Source organism: Cannabis sativa, chromosome 4, assembly GCF_029168945.1.
Source record: "Cannabis sativa cultivar Pink pepper isolate KNU-18-1 chromosome 4, ASM2916894v1, whole genome shotgun sequence".
NCBI lineage: Eukaryota > Viridiplantae > Streptophyta > Magnoliopsida > Rosales > Cannabaceae > Cannabis > Cannabis sativa.
The window spans coordinates 76,924,477-76,948,656 of record NC_083604.1 but is presented as its reverse complement, the minus strand read 5'-3'; the positions used below and the strand labels follow the sequence as shown (position 1 = coordinate 76,948,656).

Below are 24,180 nucleotides of genomic sequence, written 5' to 3'. Positions count from 1 at the left end.
AGTTCAAAATAAAAATAATCAGATTTAACATTTAACTATTACACTTTTTTTTTTTTAAGAAAATAATAATAATTTGTAAGTGTTAATACATGAGAGTCACTGTTATATTTACAAGTTTTTTAAGATTTAAGATTAGTCTCTCATGATTAATAATTTTTCAGAACTTGACAAAAGAAAAAGCTCCTACCAAATATGAATTCCAATAAAAGAAAAAATCATTACACAATACAACACAGCTCATGCTCAAGCTTGCCCAAACTCTGTTAAAATAAATACAAAATATTTGCTCTTTTTTGAGTCTCAATCAATAAATTAATAATATTACAAACTTTACAGAAAAATTATGTGAGGAAGAAAAAATCACTCAAAAGCCTCAATCCCAAACAATGTGCAAACCGGCCTCTATCCAGGCAGAACAGAAGAGTGCAAAGCAAAACTTGGGTAAAACCAAAGAGAAGAGAATACTATGGGTTCTGTTTTAACGGGTTTCGGTCACTTATCTCTTTCTCAGTGGCAATCCTTTGCCCACGGCTTTCATGCTCTGTGAGTCCCTGAAGCAAACGAAGTGTACTAGTGTTTTACCATTGGGGTAGACGGCAAAAACACTCGTCCCTATTTTCTTGTTGCAGAGTGAGCACATGCTATCGCTGGTAATCTTTACAACTGCTTTCCTCTGGTTGTAGAGCTCGTCTTTAACCTATTTTGCACGTGGAAATAATCGATTTTAGAGATGGAGGGAATAACAGATTCTTCTAGCAATTTAGATGTGAGTGAGGACATTCCATGTACTTGGCAGTAAGCATTAAGACACCTATACAAACTCATTTCCCAAACCGAGATCCCACAAAAGAAAAAACTCACCTGCAGGCTTTCGCTTTGTCGCAAACTTTTGATCACAGAGAAGTTTCGATGAGCTTCGCTGGATTTCCTGAGTAGGGGTCCAAGGAATGGAAGTAAATTCTGCATAAAATAGTACATTTTCCTTCAGGGTAAGCGTTTAAACAAAAGGAAGACCTAAAGAGAACTATAATACTAATAACAGAGAATGCATCTTCTTCATATCTATGAGCTTGTATTGTGCTGTGATCATATGACTGATACCTGCAATTTAGTTTCTCTAGGTAAGAGTCTGAGGGCCTGAGCTCCATTGATTCTATCCCATCTCTTGCTCAACAAATCAAGGACCTCATCAAGCATGATAGTAGAACTTCCTTCCTCGTTAAATTCATCTGTATCTCCATCACTCTTGCTACTGTCAGTGCTACTATGATTGACTCGAATGTCCTCTGCCCCCTCAATCTCAGCAATTTTCTTACCTGCACGACCTCTGCCTTTAAATGAAGGAGCAGAACCAACCTTAGGAATACTTGTAGTCTGAGGCGATACAAAATTTGTTATACGACTTTCAAAGTTTTTGGTTGTTCTCTTAGGATTAAGATAAATTTGCAGAAGAGTGAGGTATATATTGCCAGATGACTTTGCAGATGGTAGATGAAGTGCTGACTCATAGACGCGATCACAGTAGGATAAAGCCAACTCAGGGACATGAAGCTACGAAATATGAACAGAAGTTAGTATAAAATGATCTTAACCTGCATGCAATATAATAAGATGTTATGAAAAGAGGCCACAAAGCCCCATCAAAAATTTAGAATCAATAGGGAAAAGACAAATTAGAATACTAGGTCAAGTAATTAGGTTACAGCATGAACAACAAATAAAAGGAGGAACTACCTTGTGCACATACAGAGACAAGGCCAGCTCATGCTGATTCATTTTTCCTAACAAAATAGCACGTTCTTCATACAAAGCATTAACAGGGAGACGTTTCAACAAATACTCTGGGTTATATCCTGAGATACTCTCCAATGCAGACAGTAATTTCTTTCGAGTTGGGGAGTAAGTTTTCTCGTCCCAAATTTGTTGAGTTTTTAAATCTGAATACCATTCAAGGACTTCTGAGAGATAAATGTGTACCTGCCATAAGTTTTGATTGGTAATAGTGTGAGGTTGTGAGCATTGCAACTCTTATGGCTCTTAACTAACAGCTAATGAAATTTCTTCATAATTAACGAAGTAATGTTCACCATTTCATTTTGCAGGTTGCCAGAGATCCCATTTTCATTCATTGAAAGCATAAGCTCCAAATATGTGCCCTGCATGTTTGGAGCATGCTGCTTCAAATAAGAGTTTACCAAGTCTGCTGGAATGTTGCCTGATAAGAAGAGCTCAATCGTCTGTGTTGGACAACTTTCTAGAACAAGCATTGAAAATTCTAGGACAAGCATGGGATCAGTCCCACAGAGAGGCTGCAAAAGGCAACCAACAATGAAATTTCTTAAAATATATATACATAAATACTTAGTAATTCATATCCTTTGCATAGATAAGTTTATACTAATAGATCAGAGCTCCTGATTACATACAAGGCATGAAACCAAAGAGAAGACTTACCTTGAGATATTCAATAATAGATTCAGGCTTGAAATTTTGGGTTAATTCAGCTGGGCTTTCATTAGATTTTGAATCTTCTATTAATTGATGCAAGAGTTTCAGAGCTTCATGGTGCATTGAATTGCTCTTGTAAAGCTCCAATAAAGCAGTATAGTTTTTACATTTTTGGAGAATCTCCTCACATATTTTTACATCACAGTAATTAACACCTTTCAATAACTCCAAAGCTGCAAGAGATTGTCCAGTAAGAAGCAGAGCTTGGAGTAACGCTGTATCAAGTACTGCTGCCATCTCTCGAGCACCAGAGCTAAAGGGAATGTTACCACGCCCCTAAGGAACAGAAGAATAGTACATTAGCCATAAAAAAAATCAATTTATATGTCAACTTTTTCTGTAGACAAAAAAAAAACAGTGAATACCAATATATATAGCAAACAGTGATACTCAAATACTAAGCAAAATAATTTATATTAGAATTAGAAGAAGAGAAGATTTTGGAGACAAAACTTCGTGGTGATCAAGCTTCCTCCCAATGAATAGAAATCTTTTGTTCCCAAATTACACATCTCCTCCTAGTCCCACCACTTAAAATTTGCCAAAATCATCATTACGGAAAATTGGATAATAAATATGTGAGACGGTGAATTTTAATAAATAGTAAAGACAAGTAGTTTGGAGACCTGTGTTGAATCCACTTTCACCAAACCATTAAAATACATGAATACATAATATAATGAAAAGAGAAAAAATGTAAGTTTCCTTTTAAATCAATAAAATACTACAATCACAAGAGAGAAACACAAGGCTTTCTCAAACTTGTGATTGTATCTCTATCAAAGTGTGGAAACCAAGCACAAGAGAATGTTATCTGAAATCTAATTGTATCATCACATACCAAAATGAGAAATTGATCACAACAAATATATTGGCTTACCTTGTTTAGTTTCTTATACCGACTAGAATCATAAGAAGCAAAATTGTCTCCAACAGCATCTAAAACAACCTCTTCTGTTCCCTCAGCAGTGGCCTTCTCAATTATGCTATATCTCTTCTTTTGCAAAAACTTCACCAGTGCCATGAGAGTATTATGGCTCATTTTTTTGGACTCGAGTGCCACACTCTCATCATCTGAAAGATGGGGTGCATGATAAGGTTCCATGTCATCCGACATATCTGATGAAGCCCTTGACAGATGTGAGGAATCCAAAGACATGTCCATCAACTTCTCTGGCTCGGGAACAGAAGATGTCTTTGGAAGAACAATCGATGAATATAATGAAAGAACATACGTTATATCTACTTGAGAAGCTAGAAAATGCTCCATGGCCTCCTCATAATTCCCATTATCAAAAAGATAATGAGCATATCTGCAATATCAGTAAAAAAAAGAAATCCTCAAACAAATAATTAAACAGATGAGGAGCATATTTTATCTCTCCTTTTTCCTTTTCATTTTCCCCAATTACTAAGGGGCTATTGGAATATATGTTACAAAACCAAATATGAATTGATGACAGAAACAAGTACATTACCTTGTGAATAATTATATAAGAACAGGAAAACACACAGTAAACTTTAACAAAAATCACTAGCCCACTTATTCACCTTATATGAATTGATCCTTCTTTAGCAGCTCTTAGGCTTGCATCTTCTGGTGGAAGTAGCTTACACAATGCCAAAGCTTCCTCAAAATTACCAGAAGCAGTTAATTGTACAATCTGTATGAAAATACAAAACCTTTAACCACTCCCCTTAGAAAATAGAAAGCTCCTGGTAGTATTTTAATTTTTAAAAATTTGGAAATACCTGTGCACCAAGAGGAACCGGGAAGAGACCATAAACAGAATTGTCTAATGCAACAACTGCAGAATTGTTGCTTCGGAGAAGACGACGGACATTTCTAAGCACAACAGTCTGTATCAATGGGTATGGAGGCCGAAGAGATCGAACCTGCAAAGTGTACATGGCATAAAAGAATTAAATTTGTTGTACAAATAAGAAAGAGAAGCAGCTGGGGACATTATAAGGCTACCTCAACAAATCTTGGTAACAAAGCTATAGCATATGGCTTCTGAATGATGACAACTGAGGGAGCCTCTGACCAACAAACCCTGCCTTCTTGAAGAAGCTTCCCATTTTGGTCCACAAGTACTCCAATGTTATCCTAAGACAGTGAAGAAACAAACTACCGTTAACCAAAAAACAAAACTTGTTCTTTCTGCTGAAATAGGATTAAGAGGAACCGAGCAAGGCAATTGAAAAACAATAATCTTACAAGCCCTGATTGCTACCAAAAAATAAATTGTTTTGGGAAAGGTTTCATTGCAACCTTACGAGATATATTGTTTCATCAAACACAAGCACCATAAAAAAAGTAGGGAACATAAAAGGAAAAACTCTTGTACCACACAATGAATCTTACAGCTTTACAGTTACAAGTCATTTTCTCATTACTTAGGGTCTACCATTTTCTTTACAAAATAATGCATATGAATAAAAATAAGCAAGAATCAATATATATAAAACATACCTTCCCAAGAAGGAGTTGCCCAGAAGGCAAGGAGACCACCAAAGGTGGAGCTAGCCTGCCCGAAGGAAAAATCTCAGACAATGCCCCATTGGTAGAATTGAGTATCATGTATTCTCTTCTAATCCCCAAACATATATTTTCACCACACCAGGACATCGATTTCACCGTGTCCGGAACTCCAAATTCCTTCACCTCCACAAAACCTCGTCCCCCTGAAAAAGCCCATCAAAATTTATCTTCAATTTGTCTGCAATATAATAATAATAAAAATAAAAAAACTCATTTATTGAATTACCGTCATGTCTGAAAATACAGACCCTCTTTTGCCTGGCAAAGCACAAGAAACCTCTGCGATCATCCCATGAATACACATTTGCACCCTTAGCCTTGGTTAGTACAACAACAGTCTCCAAATTTTGAAGCCTGTGAAATGCAATCGACTCTGAGAGGGACAAAAGGAGCTCCTTTGATTCCAAGACCTCCATTGATACCAAAGGTTTCTTAGAGAAACCTACCACATTTCTCTCTAGTACGTATGGCTCCTTTCTCAGCTCTAAGACCTGAGTATGGTAATCAGATGTTGGAGAACGATCTGAACCGGAAGATTCAGGAGCATAGATTCGAAGTGATCCATCTGAGCACCCGAGAAGGAGCTTCGAACCATATGATTCGATGGATTCGATCTTTGTTGGACAATTAGTAACAAGCTGAAATGAATCGTAGGCACTGTGAACCATTTTTCCGTTATCGTTCTTCACTAAACAACTTTGTTTTAGACACGGCTACGCCTCAAAGCTGATCAAAGTTATAGGAATATGTGTTGTAAATAAAATAACTAATTATAAATATATTTCAAAAGGAAAACGTGGCCTATTTAGTTTTATTGACTTGGTAGTATATAGCATATATATTTGTGATCCTATTTTTATGCTTTGGCCACTATTTCCTTTTTTCTCTCCACTATAACGTTAACACTAACGTTAGTGTATTCATGTTAGTGTACTCATCTTTTCTATATATATATACATATATACTGAGACAAGAAATATACGATTCCATCATATATAGATATATACATATACACAACAATTCTTACTGGCTGGGTTAATATATATATATATCTTTATTTTGTTGTTTTCTGCTCTTGTATTTCTCTTTGAAATTCAAAAGGCCTGTTGAATCCTGGGGGATTACTTTGTAAATCCTTAAGGACAGTGTTTTGTTTGCACGCCTCAGGTGTTATCATTTTTATTATTGTAATTATTTTTCTAACAATCTTAAGGATTTATGGATCCCAATGCTACTACTGCTGCTGCTGTTGATAATACCTCAGGTTCTCTTCCCATTGGTGGTACTCCCTCTGTCACCGCTGCCATTAATGGAGATATATCATCTGGCATTGGAGCAATCAATCTTTCTGCTCCTTCTTCATCTGCTGCTGTTGTTCCATACTCCAAGCCATTTCCTGACATTTCGAAAATAGAAATGTTTGATGGTCAATTTTTCAAAAGATGGCAAGAAAGAGTCTTCTCACTCCTTGATATACATGCTGTTGCATGGGAGCTTTCTGAAGAGAAAACAAACACTAATGCTGATGCTTGGACTCATGCCAATAAGGTATGTAGACACACAATTTTGAGTACACTTTCTAATGATTTGTTTGATGTCTACTGCTCTTATAAGGAAGCCAAAGAGATATGGAACTCTATGATTGCAAAGTACACCGTCGAAGATGCCGGAAAACAAAAGTTCGTGGTCATAATCTTCGATCGTTGGAGGATGGAGGATAACAAAGACATCAAGGCTCGATTAATGAGTATCACAAACTCAATGAAGATCTCAAGGCAGTAGAGCATTATCCTACCGTAAAATTTTTTTGACTGGATTATTAGTTGAAAGGCTTCCTGAATCGTGGAACGAATATAAGAGTCACCTAAAGCACAAGCATAAGCAGTTGTCCCTTGCAGATCTGATTACCCACATCATTATTGAAGATACTAACCGCAAGGAACTCCAAGCTACCAAAGCGAGAGAAATGGCAGCAAAGGCGAATTTGGTACAAACACAAAACAAAAATAAAAGGTATGCCAACAAACCCAATCATTCAAATAACTCTGTTTACAAGCCTAAAGCTAATAACACCACTACCTTTAAGAAAAAGTGGAGTTGTTTTGTCTATGGAAAGCCAGTCATCATGCACCTCAGTTGTAGAAAAAGGGTGAGAAATGACAATCCTCCTAAACCAAATGCAAATTTGGTAAAGGAGATGATATTATTGTCGCTGGGCCATTTCTCAAGCTTATCTTGTGGCCAATGTGAAAGAATGGGTGGTAGACTCGGGTGCTAATGCATGTACATATTTCCGTGCTAACAAAGATGTCTTTTCCTCCTACAAACCCGTAGGGGATGGTGAAGAACATGTTTATCTTGGTGATTCTCGAACTGCTGTTCTTCGGTAAAGGAAAAGTTGTTCTTAAACTCACATCTGGCAAGACTTTGGCTCTAAATGATGTACTTCATGTTCCTAATATAAGAGCAAATTTAATTTCTGTGGCTCTATTAGGAAAGGTTGGAGTTAAGGTGTCATTTGAATCTGACAAGATTGTAATGACCAAAAATAATATATTTGTGGGGAAAGGCTATTGTAATCAGGGTCTTTTTGTATTGAATGTTTCTGATGTTATTAATAAGAATGCATCTTCTTCTGCTTACTTGGTTGATTCTATTGATTTATGGCATGCTAGATTAGGACATGTTAGTGTTAGTTATATAAATAAAATGCAATCTCTTGGTCTAATTTCGGAGTTAATAATTCTAGTCTAAATAAATGTGAAATTTGTGTTGAAGCTAAATTAACTAAGAAATCTTGTAAATCTGTTCAAAGAGAATCTGAATTGTTAAGTTTAATTCACACTGACTTGGGAGATTTAAAACAAACTATGACAAGAGGTGGTAAAAAATATTATGTGACTTTTATAGATGACTTTTCTAGATATGCTAAGGTATATTTACTTAGAAATAAAGATGAAGCATTTAATATGTTTTTATCTTATAAAGCTGAAGTAGAAAATCAATTAAATAAAAAGATTAAGAGAGTTAGATCTGATCGTGGAGGTGAATATCTTTCAATAAATGATTTGTGTGAAAAAGAAGGCATAATTCATGAAGTAACCTCCGTATTCTCCCCGAATCCAATGGAGTTTGCAGAACGGAAAAATAGAACCTTAAAAGAAATGATGAATGCAATGCTTATTAGTTCTCAGTGCACCTAATAATCTTTGGGGTGAAGCTATTTTGTCGCTTGTCATCTACAAAATAGAATCCCCTATAAGAAAACAAGTCTCCTTATGAGCTATGGAAGGATACAAGCCTAACTTAAAATATTTAAAAGTGTGGGGGTGTCTTGCAAAGGTCTTGTTACCTGATCCTAAGAAAAGAAAATTAGGCTCTAAAACTTCTGATTGCATGTTCATTGGTTATGCTAATCATAGCGTTGCTTATAGATTTCTTGTTGTGAAAAGTGATGTGCTTGATTGTAATACTATTATTGAAACAAAGAATGCTGAATTTTTTTGAAAATATTTTTCCTTTGAAAAATGAGTCAATTTCTCATGTGCTTTGAAAATAATTTTGAAAATTCTTCTGAAGAGCTTAGAAAAAGTAAAAGGCAAAGGAAAGAAACTTCTTTTGGAAATGATCTTTATACATATCTTATTGAAAGTGATCATTTAACCTTTCTTGAAGCTATTTCTTCATCGATTCATCATTTTGGAATGCAAGAATTAATACCGAAATTGATTCCCTTATTAAAAATAAAACTTGGATTTTGGTTGACTTACCTCACGGAGTTAAACCTATTGGTTGTAAGTGGATTTTCGTAAAAAATATAATCCGTATGGATCTATTGATAAATTTAAAGCTAGATTGGTTGCAAAAGGTTTTACTCAAAAAGAAAATGTTGATTATTTTGACACTTTTTGCCTGTTGCTAGAATTGCTTCAATTCGAGTTTTAATTGCTTTAGCTTCTATCCATAAACTTTTGATTCATCAAATGGATGTTAAAACTGCTTTCTTGAATGGTGATTTAGAAGAAGAAATTTATATGGTACAACCTGAAGGATGTGTTGTTTATGGTGAAGAGAATAAAGTGTGCAAATTATTAAAATCTCTTTATGGCCTAAAACAAGCTCCTAAACAATGGTATGAGAAGTTGGATCATGTGTTAATATGTGATGGATTTTCTTCTTTAGAGGTTGATAAATGCATATATACTAAAGTTGTTGATAACGAGTGTGTAATAATTAGCCTTTATGTGGATGATATGCTTATTTTTGGTACTAATATTGACATTATACTTAATACCAAAGCTTTCCTTGCTTCTAAATTTGATATGAAAGATATGGGTGAAGCAAGTGTGATATTGGGTGTCAAAATCATAAGGAAGGGTGATAGTATAATGCTATCACAAGAACATTACGTTGAGAAACTTCTTAAGAAGTTTGGACATTTTGATGTCACACCTGTGAGTACCCCTTATGATGCTAATACTCAATTAAAGAAAAACTTGGGAGAGCCCATTGCTCAATCTGAATATGCACAAATTATTGGGAGTTTGATGCATTTAATGAATTTCTCTCGACCTGACATAGCTTATGCAAGATGCGATTGAAAGTAGATATGCACACAATCCCAATCGTGATCATTGGCCGCAATAGTCGATCGATGAAATATTTGAGAGGAACCATGAATTATGGTATCTCGTATAGTGGATTTCCCGCCGTATTAGAAGGCTACGGTGATGCTAACTCGGATCTCGATTCGTATGAGATAAAATCCACTAAAGGTTACATATTCACTCTAGGTGGAGGTGCGTTTCTTGGAAATCAACCAAGCAAACTATTATTGCAAAATCCACCATGGAGTCCGAATTTGTAGCTGCAGAGTCACCGTGGAAATGAGGCTGAGTGGGTGAGAAACTTCTTAGCCAATATTCCATTCGGGGTATAAAACCAACACCTTCGTGTCTTTGCATTGTGATTGCCAAGCCTATTGCTATCGCAAAGAATAAAACCTTCAATGGTAAGAATAGACATATTCGTCTAAGACATGAAGTGATCAAGCAAATCGCTAAAAGATGGATACGTATCCATTGATTATGTGAAGTCGAAGTGAATTTGGCCGATCCTTCCGACTAAACCATTGGGTAGAAAATTAATTAATGAAACATCGAGGGGAATGGGACTTAAGCCTATTTAAGATATTAGCAGTGATAGTAACCCAACCTTTTCTATTGGAGATCCCATGAATAAGGTTCATATGGGTAACAACAAGTTGCTTGCTAATACTGCTAGCACTAATTTTGTCCCTTCCTATGTGTGGGAAGTGCTAGATCGATAATTGTGAGGATGAGCTACTGTGCTCTTAATGAATTTCATATCCATTATGGGTGGTGTATTAAATGCAGTATATACTTGATGAAATCACCTATATGAGTGTGGAGTGGGGCCGCTCCTATGAAATTGTGGCATAATTTCTAGAGCACTCATGAATAACCAGGCACGCGCACGGCCTATTTGCGCAACACCGCGTCAAACAGCAAAAATTGTGGGGGTGTAATGTGACTGATAAGATTATAATTTATACCAAAGAGTATTGGTTCATAGAAGCTACAAGTTTCACCAATATTCTATTTATTATGTCTTATCTTTCTAGAACTGGTTCATAGTCCAAAAGACACCAATTCGAAGCATCTTACACTCACATATATATATATATATATACCCAGCAAAATTTATTTATTTTACTAAAATTCCTTTTGAAATATGTGGGGGATTGTTGTAAATAAAATAACTAATTATAAATATATTTCAAAAGGAAAACGTGGCCTATTTAGTTTTATTGACTTGGTAGTATATAGCATATATATTTGTGATCCTATTTTTATGCTTTGGCCACTATTTCCTTTTTTCTCTCCACTATAACGTTAACACTAACGTTAGTGTATTCATGTTAGTGTACTCATCTTTTCTATATATATATACATATATACTGAGACAAGAAATATACGATTCCATCATATATAGATATATACATATACACAACAATTCTTACTGGCTGGGTTAATATATATATATATCTTTATTTTGTTGTTTTCTGCTCTTGTATTTCTCTTTGAAATTCAAAAGGCCTGTTGAATCCTGGGGGATTACTTTGTAAATCCTTAAGGACAGTGTTTTGTTTGCACGCCTCAGGTGTTATCATTTTTATTATTGTAATTATTTTTCTAACAATATGTAAGTACAAAAACCTTATCAAACAGAGAACAATATATAAAACAAATAATTTAGGGAAAAAAGGGAAAGAAAAAAAAAAGCATATTCTTCATCCATTGTTTTCATGTACTCTCTTATTTAATTTGAGTTCGAACAGAACTAATTTAACGATATACGTCCTTAATGGAGTTGATCCCTCTCTTGATCAAAGTTCATTGATAGGGATTGAGTTGATTACATAAGGCCGGTCATGGTAAGCTTTAATTAAGGAACTCCTTATCTATTTATCAATTATGCATTGCATCCAAAAATATCAAATTATTGATATAATCCTAAGGATTTTTCCACCAAATTATACATTGCTCAAAATTATTCAATGCATAGTCTACAAAATTATCCATTAGCCACTCGAATATCTTATCAATAATAAAATGATAAAATGGAAATCAAACCCTAAAAATGAACAAAACTAGCAAAATCGAATCAGCTCAATTCAAAGAAAGACAAAAGAGAAGGCACAAACCTGAGGAATGAACCAATGGCTGTGTTGTGGCATACAGCTTAATGACTGAGAAAAGAGACGATCATGGCGCCGGAGATAGAGATTCCGGCGGATAACGGAGGTGGTCGGAAAGGAAAGTAGTTGGGGTTTGCAGTTGTTGTGTTGTAGAAAGCTGTACGGCCTTGATCGAAAGCAATGGCTTCACTCACGTTGATGGCCTTTGATGATCGATCTTCTTATAAAACTCAAGTTCGTCCAATCCAATTGAATCTTTTCCCAATATTTTTATTATTTTTTTAATAATTAAATTAAACTACACCTTCACATTCACAAACACTCTGAAATTCCAAATTGGGTTAATTGATAATATTATACATCACAGTGATTTCGAGTTGGAATGTTGGATTTTCATTTCCTCCTTGTCATGATATTTATTTTTATTTTGAGGAGACAATCTTATATTATAATTTTTTAGTTTATTTTTCTCAAAAATACATATCAAAATATTTTTTTTAAGAAAAAAAAAAATCAATGACATTTATTATGCTTATAATATCATCCTGAATAATTTACAATCTTGAAAATATGTTTAAATTTTTTTGAATATGTGCGGTGAACTGAAATATCAAAAACTCTATTGCTGATATGGTAAATTATTCGAAATTTATTAAAAATTTACAAAAATAATGCTATTACTATAGTGAATACCACTATAAAATAAATAAAAAAATTATTTTAATTAATCTATGATTTCAAACATAAAAATTTCTAAAAAATTATAATTAACACTCTTCTTTTATTTATATTTTAATTTTTTAAGACACCCACTTCCTACTTGGGTTGAGTTTGGGTGTGTGTCTTCAAAAGACATCCATCTTCGTAAAAATTTTTAAAAAAAAAATGATAAATAAAAAGGTTACATATTTTTTAGTTTAAATATTTAGGCTAATTAGCATTTTTTCTTCCAAAATTTGACATGTACAAAATTGTGCGTTTGAACTTTTTTGGTTGTTAAAAATTCCCCCTTGAACTATTAAGATTGTTAGATTTAAGGACTTTTGTCTAATTTTAGTAAAAAAATTCTTACATGGATGAAAGTTCGGGGGCATTTTTAGTACATATTAAAGTTTGAGGAGTATGATTTGCTGGATATCAAAGTATGAGGAACATAGTTTAGTACATAAACAATCACTGAAATAGTAAAAGAAGCAATTGGAGTGAAGGAAGCTCTCTCTTGGATAATATCCTCTGATTGACATTATATGGTCATTGAAACTGATAGCTTAGTCACTATTCAAGCTATTCGTATCAATACTCAAATGTTCTCAGCATTTAGTCTTTTGATTAAAGATTGTTTTACTTTCTATTTTATGTAATGTTTAGTTACTGTTTAGCAAACAATTTGATAATCAAATAGCTCACTACGTGACTAGAAGTTCTCCACTCTTTTCAAATCGTAGCATTTACGTTTATGTTGCTCTAGTTGAGCTTCAAACACTATTGTACTCTAAATGCCTTCATTAATGAATATTTTCATTATTTAAAAAAAATGAATATTTTCATTCAAAAAAAAAAAACATAATGGCATTTTATTGGTGTGAAGATATTGTTAAAAAAATGAATTTGTGATAAATGAAAATATAATAATTTGAAAGAATGAACAAAACATGAAAACAATGAAGTATTCCATTCTTTTTTTTTAAGAAAATAAAAAATAAAAACTAAAATGAATTATTAATTGTGGTCCCGGCGGGGCTCGAACCCGCGACCTTCGGCTCATAAGACCAACGCTCTAACCAACTGAGCTACGGGACCTGAGTGCTTAGAAAATTAGAAATAATATACAAATAACATAAAGCAAGATACTTTTCCACGTGGCAAGCAAGAACACTAGCAATATAGAATTTAGCAGAGTTTCCTGACAAGCACACAGAAACATCCTCCAAACCAAGTGCTTCAAATACAGACACCACCACCACTTTATTATTTAATTACTAACACTTCATCATCAGACCTTTTTTAGCAAAATTCCAAACTTGCTCAATACGTGGTTTTCTCTCATTGGTTATTATAAAAGTGATTAGCACTAAATTAAATAAATTAATACTCAGAGACGAAACCTCGCCAGGCTCAAACCCAAGCCCCGTGAAGAGAGAGAGAGATGACGCTGGGTCTGATCAATGCGAACCCAGTTGTTCACGCCAAGAAGGAAAGAGTAGCTCGAACTGAAGATCCCCATGCCGATGATGATGCAGTTGATCCCCTCGAAATCTATGATATCCTTTTTTACTTAAAAGTTCTTTTAAATTTCGAGTTTTGATCATTGTTTTTCTTTAGTTTCTGTTGTGTGATTGTGTAGTGAGAACCACACTGTACCAATTGTGTGCCTTTGACTTGTGATTGATAATACATTTCGTGAGAGATATTAGAGATCCGGAGCATCCATATTCGTTGGAACAGCTTAGTGTGCTTTCAGAGGAATCGATTACCGTTGATGATAAACTCGGTCGAATTCTGTGAGTTATGTTGATTGAACAAGTCTCCGTTTCAATTTCTTTCTTTTTAGTTTAAATTTCTTCAAAATAAATAATAAATACATAATTTTTGTTTTTCATTAATTACAGGATAACTTTTACGCCAACCATTCAACATTGTAGTATGGCAACAGTGATTGGTTTGTGCCTTCGAGTTAAACTAAAGCATTATTTTCCACCACATTATAAGGTACACTTAAATTTTGCTTTAAGATGTAGTTTCATACTCCTTTTTATTTTTAGGCTAATTTAGATTTTTTTCCTAGTTTTCACAGTATTAAATCGTGTTTTCTAAACCTTTGATGTTGTTAAAACTTTATTCTAAACTATTGAGATTGTTTGAGCAAAGGACTTTCATTCTATTCCGTTTAATATTACTAATGAGCAGCTAGCATGATCGAGGGCTCAATTTGGTACAAGTAAATGTTTGGCGCATGATAGGTATATGGACAATTGTCACAATAGACGTTTAAAATTAAACGAAATTGCACGAAAATCCTTAATTTAACGATCTCAATGATTCAGAAGAATTTTTAACATCCTGAAAAGTTTAGGAAGTACGATTTAATATCTATGAAAGTTTGGGGAAAAAAATCATAATTAAATTTATTTTTATGATATCTTAGAAAGACTCAAAAAATCGTTGCTTCAATACAAGTATTTATTAGTGATGAAAGTTTTTGTATGTAACTGTTGAGTTGATAATTCAGTACCCTTTTGAGCCTTTGGTTCAGTGAAGGCCTAATCTTTCAGTTTACATGAATTGGGCATTATAATCTTAACCCTTAATATTGAAAGTGAATTTGGGTTAGGAATAAGGCTAATTCTGTCATCACCAATGTTAGCTTAGCTTAAAACAACCTTATCAATAAGAATTTGTGATTATGGGAATTGCAGCATAAATATTTGTTAGTGATGATGAATTTGTTAGACCTGAAAAATTAATTATAGTAATAGTAACAAATAATCTTCATAATCACCAACTTCATTATTGCCATTGAAACCTGGATAAATTGCTTATTAATGAATTCAACAGGTTGACATTAAGGTGTCTCCAGGATCTCATGCAAATGAAGACTCAGGTAAGAAATTTTTTTCAAGTCATGTAGAAAACTAACATTGATTTCTTCATAAGATTAACTTTTGAATGTCTTGGAAACTAATGTTGATATATTATTACAAATTGATATTTTGTAGTAAATAAGCAGTTAAATGATAAAGAAAGAGTAGCTGCAGCTCTGGAGAATCCTAATATTTGCCAACTTGTGGATGAGTGCCTTTATTCCAATGAACTCTGATCAAGTAACCATCTGTTACTCCTGTACATGAGAACATTAGTGGCCATCAATAAGAAACCACCTTTGTTATCTTATAATTATATAATTTTGGCTTTTTGTTCCTTAGATATATTTGACTTTTTTTTTCCTTTTTTTATGAGTAGCCTTACTGAATATTGCTCCACATAAATTTTCTCAATATATACGCAACAATTTGCTGAAAGGTTCTTTAATTAAATAGTAAGGTATGACTTAGTAATCTCTATGTTTATGTATTTTATTGAATGTATTAGAATTCCCCAAGTGAATACTTGGTGAAGTGTCTTTATCTTTTTACAATAAATGATTCTGTTAACTCGAACAAATTTGAAGCCAAAATCAACACTAATAGCATTAATAAGAAGCACAAAGCATTACAGTAAATGAAAGAGTAAAGTTGTGAGATTTAGTCAAGTCTCTTAGCTCATATTATTTAGTAATGAGAATAGAAGACAAATGTTTTATCAACCTCTATAAATGTGAACAGCCTCAACAGTAAAAGAACTAAACAAGACAAATGTTCATGTTCCCATCACCAAAATAAAAAGCTAAAGAGATTTATCAACTGGGTTAAGATTTTTGGGAAGAGTCATTTCTCTTGAGTCTCAGCTAGCAGGTGGAGCCAAGGGAATGGGATTCGGTGCCACCACCTCTGGCCCAAACTGACCATTTGTCTTTAGAGATGGCTTGTCATCAAAACCCCAAAATTTGGCAGTTTTGATATCGTCCAGGGCCATCATCCTTGAAAATTCTTCATGGTCGTATTTTAAAGTGGCTGTGGCTTTACCACCAAACTCAATAGGAAGATTATCAATGTCAAAATATGACTTCATTAGCTCTACACTGTCTTTGCTTTTTGGGTAAGCGAATTTCACCTTCTGAGCTGTCTTTTGATCAAGGAAGTATTTCACAGCCTATACAGATTAACAAAAGGGGTAATTAGTAAAAATACATAAATACATTTTGTTAAGTATGAATGATCTTTCATCAAATCAAACCTTATAAAAAGCTTGGAAAATCCTTGGTGGGTTATAAAGAAAAACAACAGCTAGCCTCTCAGGGTAGTGATTTTGAAGAATGTTGATAATATCACGAGTTGTCTTAACAGAAATGCTTGTGTTCATTGTAAAACCAGTGAAATCAACCAACCATGACATTTGCTCTTGATCCTCTGGCAAGTTGAGGATACCATTTTCAATGAGATAGACTAAGTGGCGAATATTGCCTTCTGGTGAATTTGTGTTCTGTAGTAATAAAAATAGATTACAAAATATTCAAAAGACCAATTTTTTATGTGTCTACACTATTTTTTCCGAAAAGGGTGTTGTAAAAAGTACTAATACAAACCTGCATTCCTGGTCTCATTATAAGCACAGGTCTCCCAAGTCGATCATGAAAGTTTGCCTTGGACACTTTGCCAGTCTCACCTTCATGAGCTACTTCACTCTAAATGGAATACAACATAAGAACACAAAAGTTAACAAACACATATTCTCTTCTCTATAATGATATAAACTATCAAAGTAGTAAAAATTTCTTACCCAACGAATTTCCTCAGGTTTATAAGTAGCCCTCCACTTAAGTGACTCTTCCAACATTTTCTTTGACTTGTCAACATTCCAGTTCCTAGCATCCAAATATCTCCTAAGGCATCCATCTGTACAGTACTTTAAACTTCGTCCACTTAATGAGCCAAGAGCCTCCCTGAGTTGCTTGACCTGAAAGTAGAAATTGAAATCGATGAGAATAAATTGAGCCATAACATACTAAAAAATAAGTAATAATAAGTACTGAAGATGCATTACCTTTTCCTCCTTTTCTGCAACCTCATCCACATGATGATTCTGATTATTTCTTTTTATAAGAAACATGTTCACAAGAACTACAGCTTAACCTGAATGAATATGAATTAATTAAGCCTAAGTTAGACAAATGCATAAACTTATACATATATCATATGCTATTACATTATTGTTCTTTTTTCCTATATCTTATTTGATAATACCAAATACAATTTCTAAACAATGGGGTGTCCCATTCCCATTGACTCTACGAGTTGACTCTACGAGTCTATACTATATTCCCTTTGTTCATAATCATACATAACCGTGGTCCAAATAATTATATAAAAAAATGTACAGAGTACAGACTACAGTACATACATTTATATGAAATTATTCATTTAACAAAATAAAATATTTTCACAACCAAAAAAAAAATCTAACGGTTGAGATAAGGCAGGCTGGGTCCCAGCCACCCCTCTTGACCAGCCAATGCTGGAAGAAAAGTCCAGTCTCTCCATTACCAAAAAAAAAAATCTATTCAAAAGTTCAAAGCGTTTACTTTACTTTCAGTAATCTTTTTATAGGGAAAATATCAAAGACTGAAACGCAACTTTTGATGTCGTTTTGGTTCAATTTTGAATGCATTGTTTTATAATAAATAATCACAGAAAAACTTCTTTTCATCGTTATTGTTTTAGTATTAAAAAATGGAAAGTGTTGAAAGGGAGATCACAACAAAGCAAAATAATAATAAATAATAATGATAATATTAATTTTTTTTTGTATATTATCTCAACCTGTTGTTAAACAAATATTATCAGAGGTTGATTAAATCAAATAGGTTAATAATGATGAACTGTACCATTATCATAATTCATGGACGAAATTAATAAAAAAATAGAGTAAAAGTTATGGAATATTATTTGTGATCCCTTGGGATTCTCCGAACCCCTAAAACATGATCCAAGTTCATCTGTACCTAACTATTAATCATATTACAGTAATAAAATTAATCCAACCATGATCTAAAATTAAAAAGAAGAAATCAAATACAGAGAAGATGAAGAAAAATAAAAGCTATAATCGAGTGAGACGGATCTATTTTAATCAAAACCAAGTTAATCTGATGACTTAATACATTACAAATTCAGAGAAAGTAAACCAATATATTTATATAGTGATATGAAAGTGATGAATATTAACATTACCTGGGAGATTTAGCAGAGAGAAAAATCCGGAAGAAGAGAAGTGGTGTAACTGTAAGCCAACAAAAAAAAATCAGAGGTATCTGATTCTGATATTTATTTATATATATATATATATATATATATATATATTGGGATGGAAAAAGAGAGAGAAGAGATGAGATATAAATGGGTTTTAGGTTGATGAGAGTGGAGGTCCTTCTCAGTTAGCTCTCATATATATATATATAGATAGATTGGATTGTATGGTAAAGTTGGTTTGAGGGGAATTTGAGATCATATATATATATAAATTAGGAAATGTCTAAATTGTAATAGGAATAGGAATGAGAAGGAAAGGAAGAGTTGAGTGCTTAAAGTCGCTTCGTCCGAAATTTTGTATGCACTGGGCTCCACTGTATACATTATTATTATTATTATCATTATTGTTATATTCTAGGATTTTTATTTTTTTATTTAAGATAAAAAAAAGCTAATTAGATTTTTTTATCTTTTCTAGATTAAATGTGGAAAAAAAAAATAATTTTGTACTGTTTAATAATTTTAAACTAATTGTTTAGGTTGTATTTTGACCCCTATTTATTTAGGTTGTATTTTGTATAGTTTAATGTAATTTTAAACCAATTGTAAGAAAAAAAAAAAAACAAATCTAATAGTACTAGATATAAGAATTGTTATTACTTAATTATTAATTTATATAATAATAAAATTAGGCTTAACAATGTATTATATAATTAAATTGCTTATTTTTTAAAAAACAAAATAATTGGTTTGAAATTATTAAACTATACACAATACAACCTAAATAAATAGGGGTCAAAATACAACCTAAACAATTGGCCTAAAATTATTAATCAGAACAAAATTATTTTTTTTAAAAAAAATAAGCAATTTAATTTTAAACCAATTGTTTTTATAATAGTAAAGTAGAATTGTATAAGAGTTATTATTATTTAATTATTAATTTAAATAATAATAAAATTAAATTTAATACAATTTAATTATAGTTTTTAAATATATAAAATTTAATCTAGTTTTAAATTTATTTATAAGAAAGCTATCTAATTAAATTTATTAAACAATAAAATAATAAAATAAATTTTAAATAATATAAGTAATAAATTTATTATAAAATATGATTAATTAATTGAATTAATGTCTATTTAAATTTAAATTAAGATATATATAAAAATAATTATCTGACTTTGTTGACATTGTTAAATAATTATGTGAATTAAATTTTTAGATATTTAAAACTATTTTTTTTAAAAAAAAATAATTAATTAATTAATTGATTTAATGGTGCTAGTTTTAACTGTTAACTTTAACGAAAAAAATCGTTAAACTAATAATTTTTATTAAATAACCTCATTTAATATAAGAGAGATATAGTAGAGTTGTTCATATAATTAAAAAAATTAGTTTCAAACCCTAATCAATTCAGACCAAACCATTTAGGACCGAACAAAATGAATCAGTGTGAATAGTTTGATCAATTCGAACAGTTTACAATTTTCTATTCTATCACGATTTTAAACTTTTCGCTAATAATGCAAACTAAACTAATCCGCATAATTCTTTTATATTTACTTAATACATAATTTTTTAGATAGAATAGTGATATTTGAGAATAATTTTAGATCATAGAATATTGAAATTGGTTTAATTTCGAGATTTTTTTATTATTATTTATATAATAAACTAATTAAAAGAAAAAAAAAAGAAATTATCGAAAAATAAACAATTACCTTAAAAAAAAAGGAGCAACTAGGAAATACAAATTATAAATTTAAACCAAATCAATCTATATTTTTTAGTGGATTGATTTTATTTTAAATTTTTAAGAAACTATAAATAATGATTTGGTTTAAAAAAAAATAAAATTTAAACCAAGTTAATCCCTAAAGAGCCTAGACAATATATAGCCATTACTATAAACTTTTTTTTTCATCAAAAGCCAAACAGGCATTAATGTTTTTTTTCATTAAAGTTTTGTTTTTTCTTCCCGGGGCTACATACCATTAATGTTTTTTAAGATGGAAATTTGATACATTTGAATAATAAATAAATTTTTTTAAATTTTTAGTATATAAAATAATAGCATTGTTATTGGATGTAGTGTTAGCACTTTTGATAAGTAGTGTCTTATAATTGATTAACGATATTTCATAAAAATTATTTAAAATTTAATATTTAATTACACTAATTGTAGTATAATACTAAAAAATATATTAAACATTAGTAGCTTTTAACAATTCTCATAACAAAAAAAATAGAACTCGTTTTTAATGGGTGTGATTGTGAATTGAATTTGATGTGTATCGCCCATCAAATTCGGTGTGCCAAATTAGTAATTACAAATAATAATAATAATAATAATAATAATGAGTATTGATGCACACTATTAAAACTGCATACTATTTTTTTTTTTTTCAGATGATGAGTTATTATTATCCACTATATAATACTTAAATAAAGTTATTATATTTTGGAAGTATATCTATCATTACTAGGAATGGAAATTTGGTAGGTAATAAAGAGAGTAATGTACCTCTCAATCATGTCCTTGTTTCCCATTTATCCCCCATTCCTGCTCTCGCTTAATTTTGGATGGGTTTTAGGGTAGGAGAATCCCAATTAGGTTTAAAATTAAAACAACAATAATAAGAAGAGAATAATGTAATATAATTCAAAATAAAAATAAAAAATAAGATCTTGACTTTAAAATAAATAAACATTCTACTTGTTAAAATCTATTTTACATTGTAAATTAGAAAAGATTAATACTAAATTTTGTAGTATAGTCAATAACTTTAATACGTAATAATTATAAACTATATAGAATGTTTAGAAACTATATGTAAAGTTTTGCTTGCATCTTTAACTAATATTGTTGTCTCTTTTATTGAGCGATCTGCTAATGTAGTGGCTCACACGTTTACTAGAGCTGCTAGATTATATCCTGATCGTCATTTAAGTTTGGAGTCTGTTACAATTAATTTGCTACCTTCTTTGATGGCGGAACTTAAGGTTTAATAAAGTTTAAATTTCCATTCAAAATATATATATATCTAGGTCGAATATGGGGTGAATAGTATAACCCCTGCCCTCGCTCCAAACCCGTTTCGGGTATACAAAATTGCATCATGCCCCCGCCCCATTACCCAGTAAGGCGGGTAATACCTACCCCATTCGGGGTGGGTACTTGCGGGTACCCGTCCCTGCAGGTCAAATTTCCATCACTAATCATTATTTCTTATATATATGGTGTTCATAAAATAGTCAATCCAATCTAATTTGCATGATTCAATTTAATCTAATTCATAAAGTGTAGACATCCACACTTGTACAGATTTGAAAATTTAAAATCCGCATATGTACGGATTGGATGTTAATTGACTTGAAAAATTAATTGATCAAATTTAATGCACACATATTTATTTATATTGGAAGTATGCTAGTATATATTGGATGTATAGAGTATACATCATATTGGACCGATATTGAACTTGAATAAGATATCATAAACTTACAGTTATATCTTTCTAAGTCAATATCACTGGTTGATCTTAAGTCAATAGATCTTAATCCTGAGATGGTTAGATTCGATCTCAATTGTATTATTTATGTTCTTAGAGTTGTTTGTGAAAGCTAACCAATGGTTTGGGCGAATACTTACATCTTGGGAACATGATAGTATAATTGAGTGGAAGCGCTAATCATAGATATGGAATCTATAGCTTCTATAAGTATTTAGAAGTGAAACGATGATTTTCTTCGAGCTTGGCTTAATAGAGATAAATGATTGAGATCTCATTTCAATAATTATATTAGTTTATTAAAATATTATTTATAGGTAGCTAAGTGTTTAAGGATAAAATACATTGAAGGGTATGACAGTAAATTTATTCCTATTCGATGTAGATCATCTATAGAGGATCTTTGACTATTTGGATTAGAACGATGGATAATTTATAGTGTATATATATCTTGGTACATATAGAGCGTTCTACATAATTAAGAGTGTAATTCTTAATCTATAGTGGCGCGAGGAGGAATTAATAAGTTAGAGAATTTACTTGGTAAATTCCAGTTCTACTTATTGGAAACTTGATTATATAGGCCCATGGTCCTCACACTAGTTGAGATAATACTGCTTGGAGACTTAGTTAATTGGTTTTAATTAATCAATTATAATTCTAAAACTAGACTATGTCTTATTTATGAATTTTCACTAAGCAAGGGCTTAATTGTGAAGAAAAGAGATTTTGGGATTTATTTGTTAATTAAAAGACTTTGTTAAGTCTAATTAATAAATCAAATAAATGATAATTATAGTTAATAATTAATTATAATTATTTAATAAATAGTTCTGACATTTATAGGATTAAAATTAGAAAATATGACATTATTTAAAGAAAAGATAAATGGTTGAAATAAAGTGGAAAAATTACAACTAGTGAGGCTCATTAAGTGGTCAGCCACTAGAAGGGATTTTTATCCATTATTTTATTTATTTTTTAATCCATAAATTAAATCCTAAACCCTAGTTGAAATGCTATAAAAGGAACATGATACTCTCATTCTCATCCAACCAACCCTTCAACATATCTAAACCTAGTTTTCGAACTCTGTCAGACAACTAGTAGATGAGAGTCCTTTCATAGTGATTTCGACCCTTCTTGTTGTTCTTCATCAAATTTGAGCCTATAGAGATAGAGTACCATGCCCACACATAACAAGTCAAGTACTCAATCACAGTGCGAAAGACGATGGTTAACCAAACCGAAGGAGAAAAAGAGATCCAAGCTCAGATCTTGTTATTACTCTGCGACAGAAAGGAACAAGTGTTAGAGATCTTAGCAAAAGGAGTCATATTATTCAACTGCCATCAATGTAAGGTTTTCTAAACTTTATATGTGTTTATTTCATTGTTTTAGAGAATTCATATTTAGGGTGTTAATCAAATATACATATTAGTAAATCTAGATTCTAGTAAAATAATTTCCAACAGGTGAGTACTTTGTTGGTGTCTCGTCACTGCGTCAGAGATGACCTATCTTAGGAAAAGCCAAGCGAAAGAGAGAAAGGGAGAGCGAGGTTCGCCTGAGGTTAGAGGGGAGTCGGAGATGGTGGCTCGAGTGTGGTTCCGACGCAGGGAGAGTGAAAACCAGAGAGAGAAAGAGATATCAACAGAGGAATATCGACAAAGGGAGAGAGAGAGAGAGAGAGAGAGAGAGAGAGAGAGAGAGAGAGAGAGAGAGAGAGAGAGAGAGAGAGAGAGAGAGAGAGAAAAAGAGAGAGAGAGAGATAGAGAGAAAAAGAGAGAGAGAGAGAATAGGGTTTTTTGAATTATAAACATTTATCGTTTTTATAATTCTATTATTTATTTATTTTTATATATTAAAATAATATGAAAATGATGTTGACTATTTAAATTTTGTCACGTGTACATTTATGTACATATCATTAGTACACCGTGGCACTTAATGGAGACTTTTTTGGACAAAAGGGTAAAAACCAAAATAAAAGTACAATTTAAGTAATTTTACTGTCAAAAATCAATTTATGTAGTTAAGTGT

General features: G+C 32.0%; 3 protein-coding genes and 1 non-coding gene across 5 annotated transcripts; 1 reads left to right on the top strand and 3 right to left on the bottom strand.

The window, feature by feature from the left end:
* Positions 1-181: 181 nt before the first annotated feature.
* LOC115714395 (vacuolar sorting protein 39) lies at positions 182-12,217 on the bottom strand. Of its 2 annotated transcripts, XM_030643082.2 has the most exons (13): positions 11,781-12,217; positions 5,280-5,779; positions 4,985-5,196; positions 4,487-4,618; positions 4,261-4,404; positions 4,060-4,172; positions 3,389-3,821; positions 2,455-2,784; positions 2,088-2,309; positions 1,735-1,977; positions 1,102-1,551; positions 862-960; positions 182-697 (listed from the first exon to the last, which is right to left on the bottom strand). In XM_030643082.2, the coding sequence occupies exons 2-13, from the start codon at positions 5,719-5,721 to the stop codon at positions 497-499; spliced, it is 3,021 nt and encodes a 1,006-aa protein (XP_030498942.2). In that variant the 5' UTR covers positions 5,722-5,779; positions 11,781-12,217; the 3' UTR covers positions 182-496. The 2 variants fall into 2 exon arrangements, with proteins under 2 accessions (XP_030498942.2, XP_030498943.2); XM_030643083.2 differs by lacking the exon at positions 11,781-12,217 and having other exon boundaries at positions 5,302-5,443.
* Positions 12,218-13,500: 1,283 nt separating this feature from the next.
* On the bottom strand, positions 13,501-13,574 carry TRNAI-UAU (transfer RNA isoleucine (anticodon UAU)). The gene has a single exon. It is a non-coding gene; the product is annotated as a tRNA-Ile (tRNA).
* Positions 13,575-13,711: 137 nt separating this feature from the next.
* On the top strand, positions 13,712-15,793 carry LOC115714468 (protein AE7-like 1). The gene is made up of 5 exons (XM_061114570.1): positions 13,712-14,037; positions 14,172-14,275; positions 14,384-14,483; positions 15,330-15,375; positions 15,491-15,793. The coding sequence occupies exons 1-5, from the start codon at positions 13,921-13,923 to the stop codon at positions 15,589-15,591; spliced, it is 468 nt and encodes a 155-aa protein (XP_060970553.1). The 5' UTR covers positions 13,712-13,920; the 3' UTR covers positions 15,592-15,793.
* A 221-nt stretch (positions 15,794-16,014) lies between these two features.
* Positions 16,015-18,854, bottom strand: LOC115714446 (uncharacterized). The gene is made up of 6 exons (XM_030643159.2): positions 18,602-18,854; positions 17,415-17,503; positions 17,151-17,327; positions 16,957-17,055; positions 16,608-16,853; positions 16,015-16,523 (listed from the first exon to the last, which is right to left on the bottom strand). The coding sequence occupies exons 2-6, from the start codon at positions 17,478-17,480 to the stop codon at positions 16,215-16,217; spliced, it is 897 nt and encodes a 298-aa protein (XP_030499019.2). The 5' UTR covers positions 17,481-17,503; positions 18,602-18,854; the 3' UTR covers positions 16,015-16,214.
* Between the last annotated feature and the right edge of the window lie 5,326 nt (positions 18,855-24,180).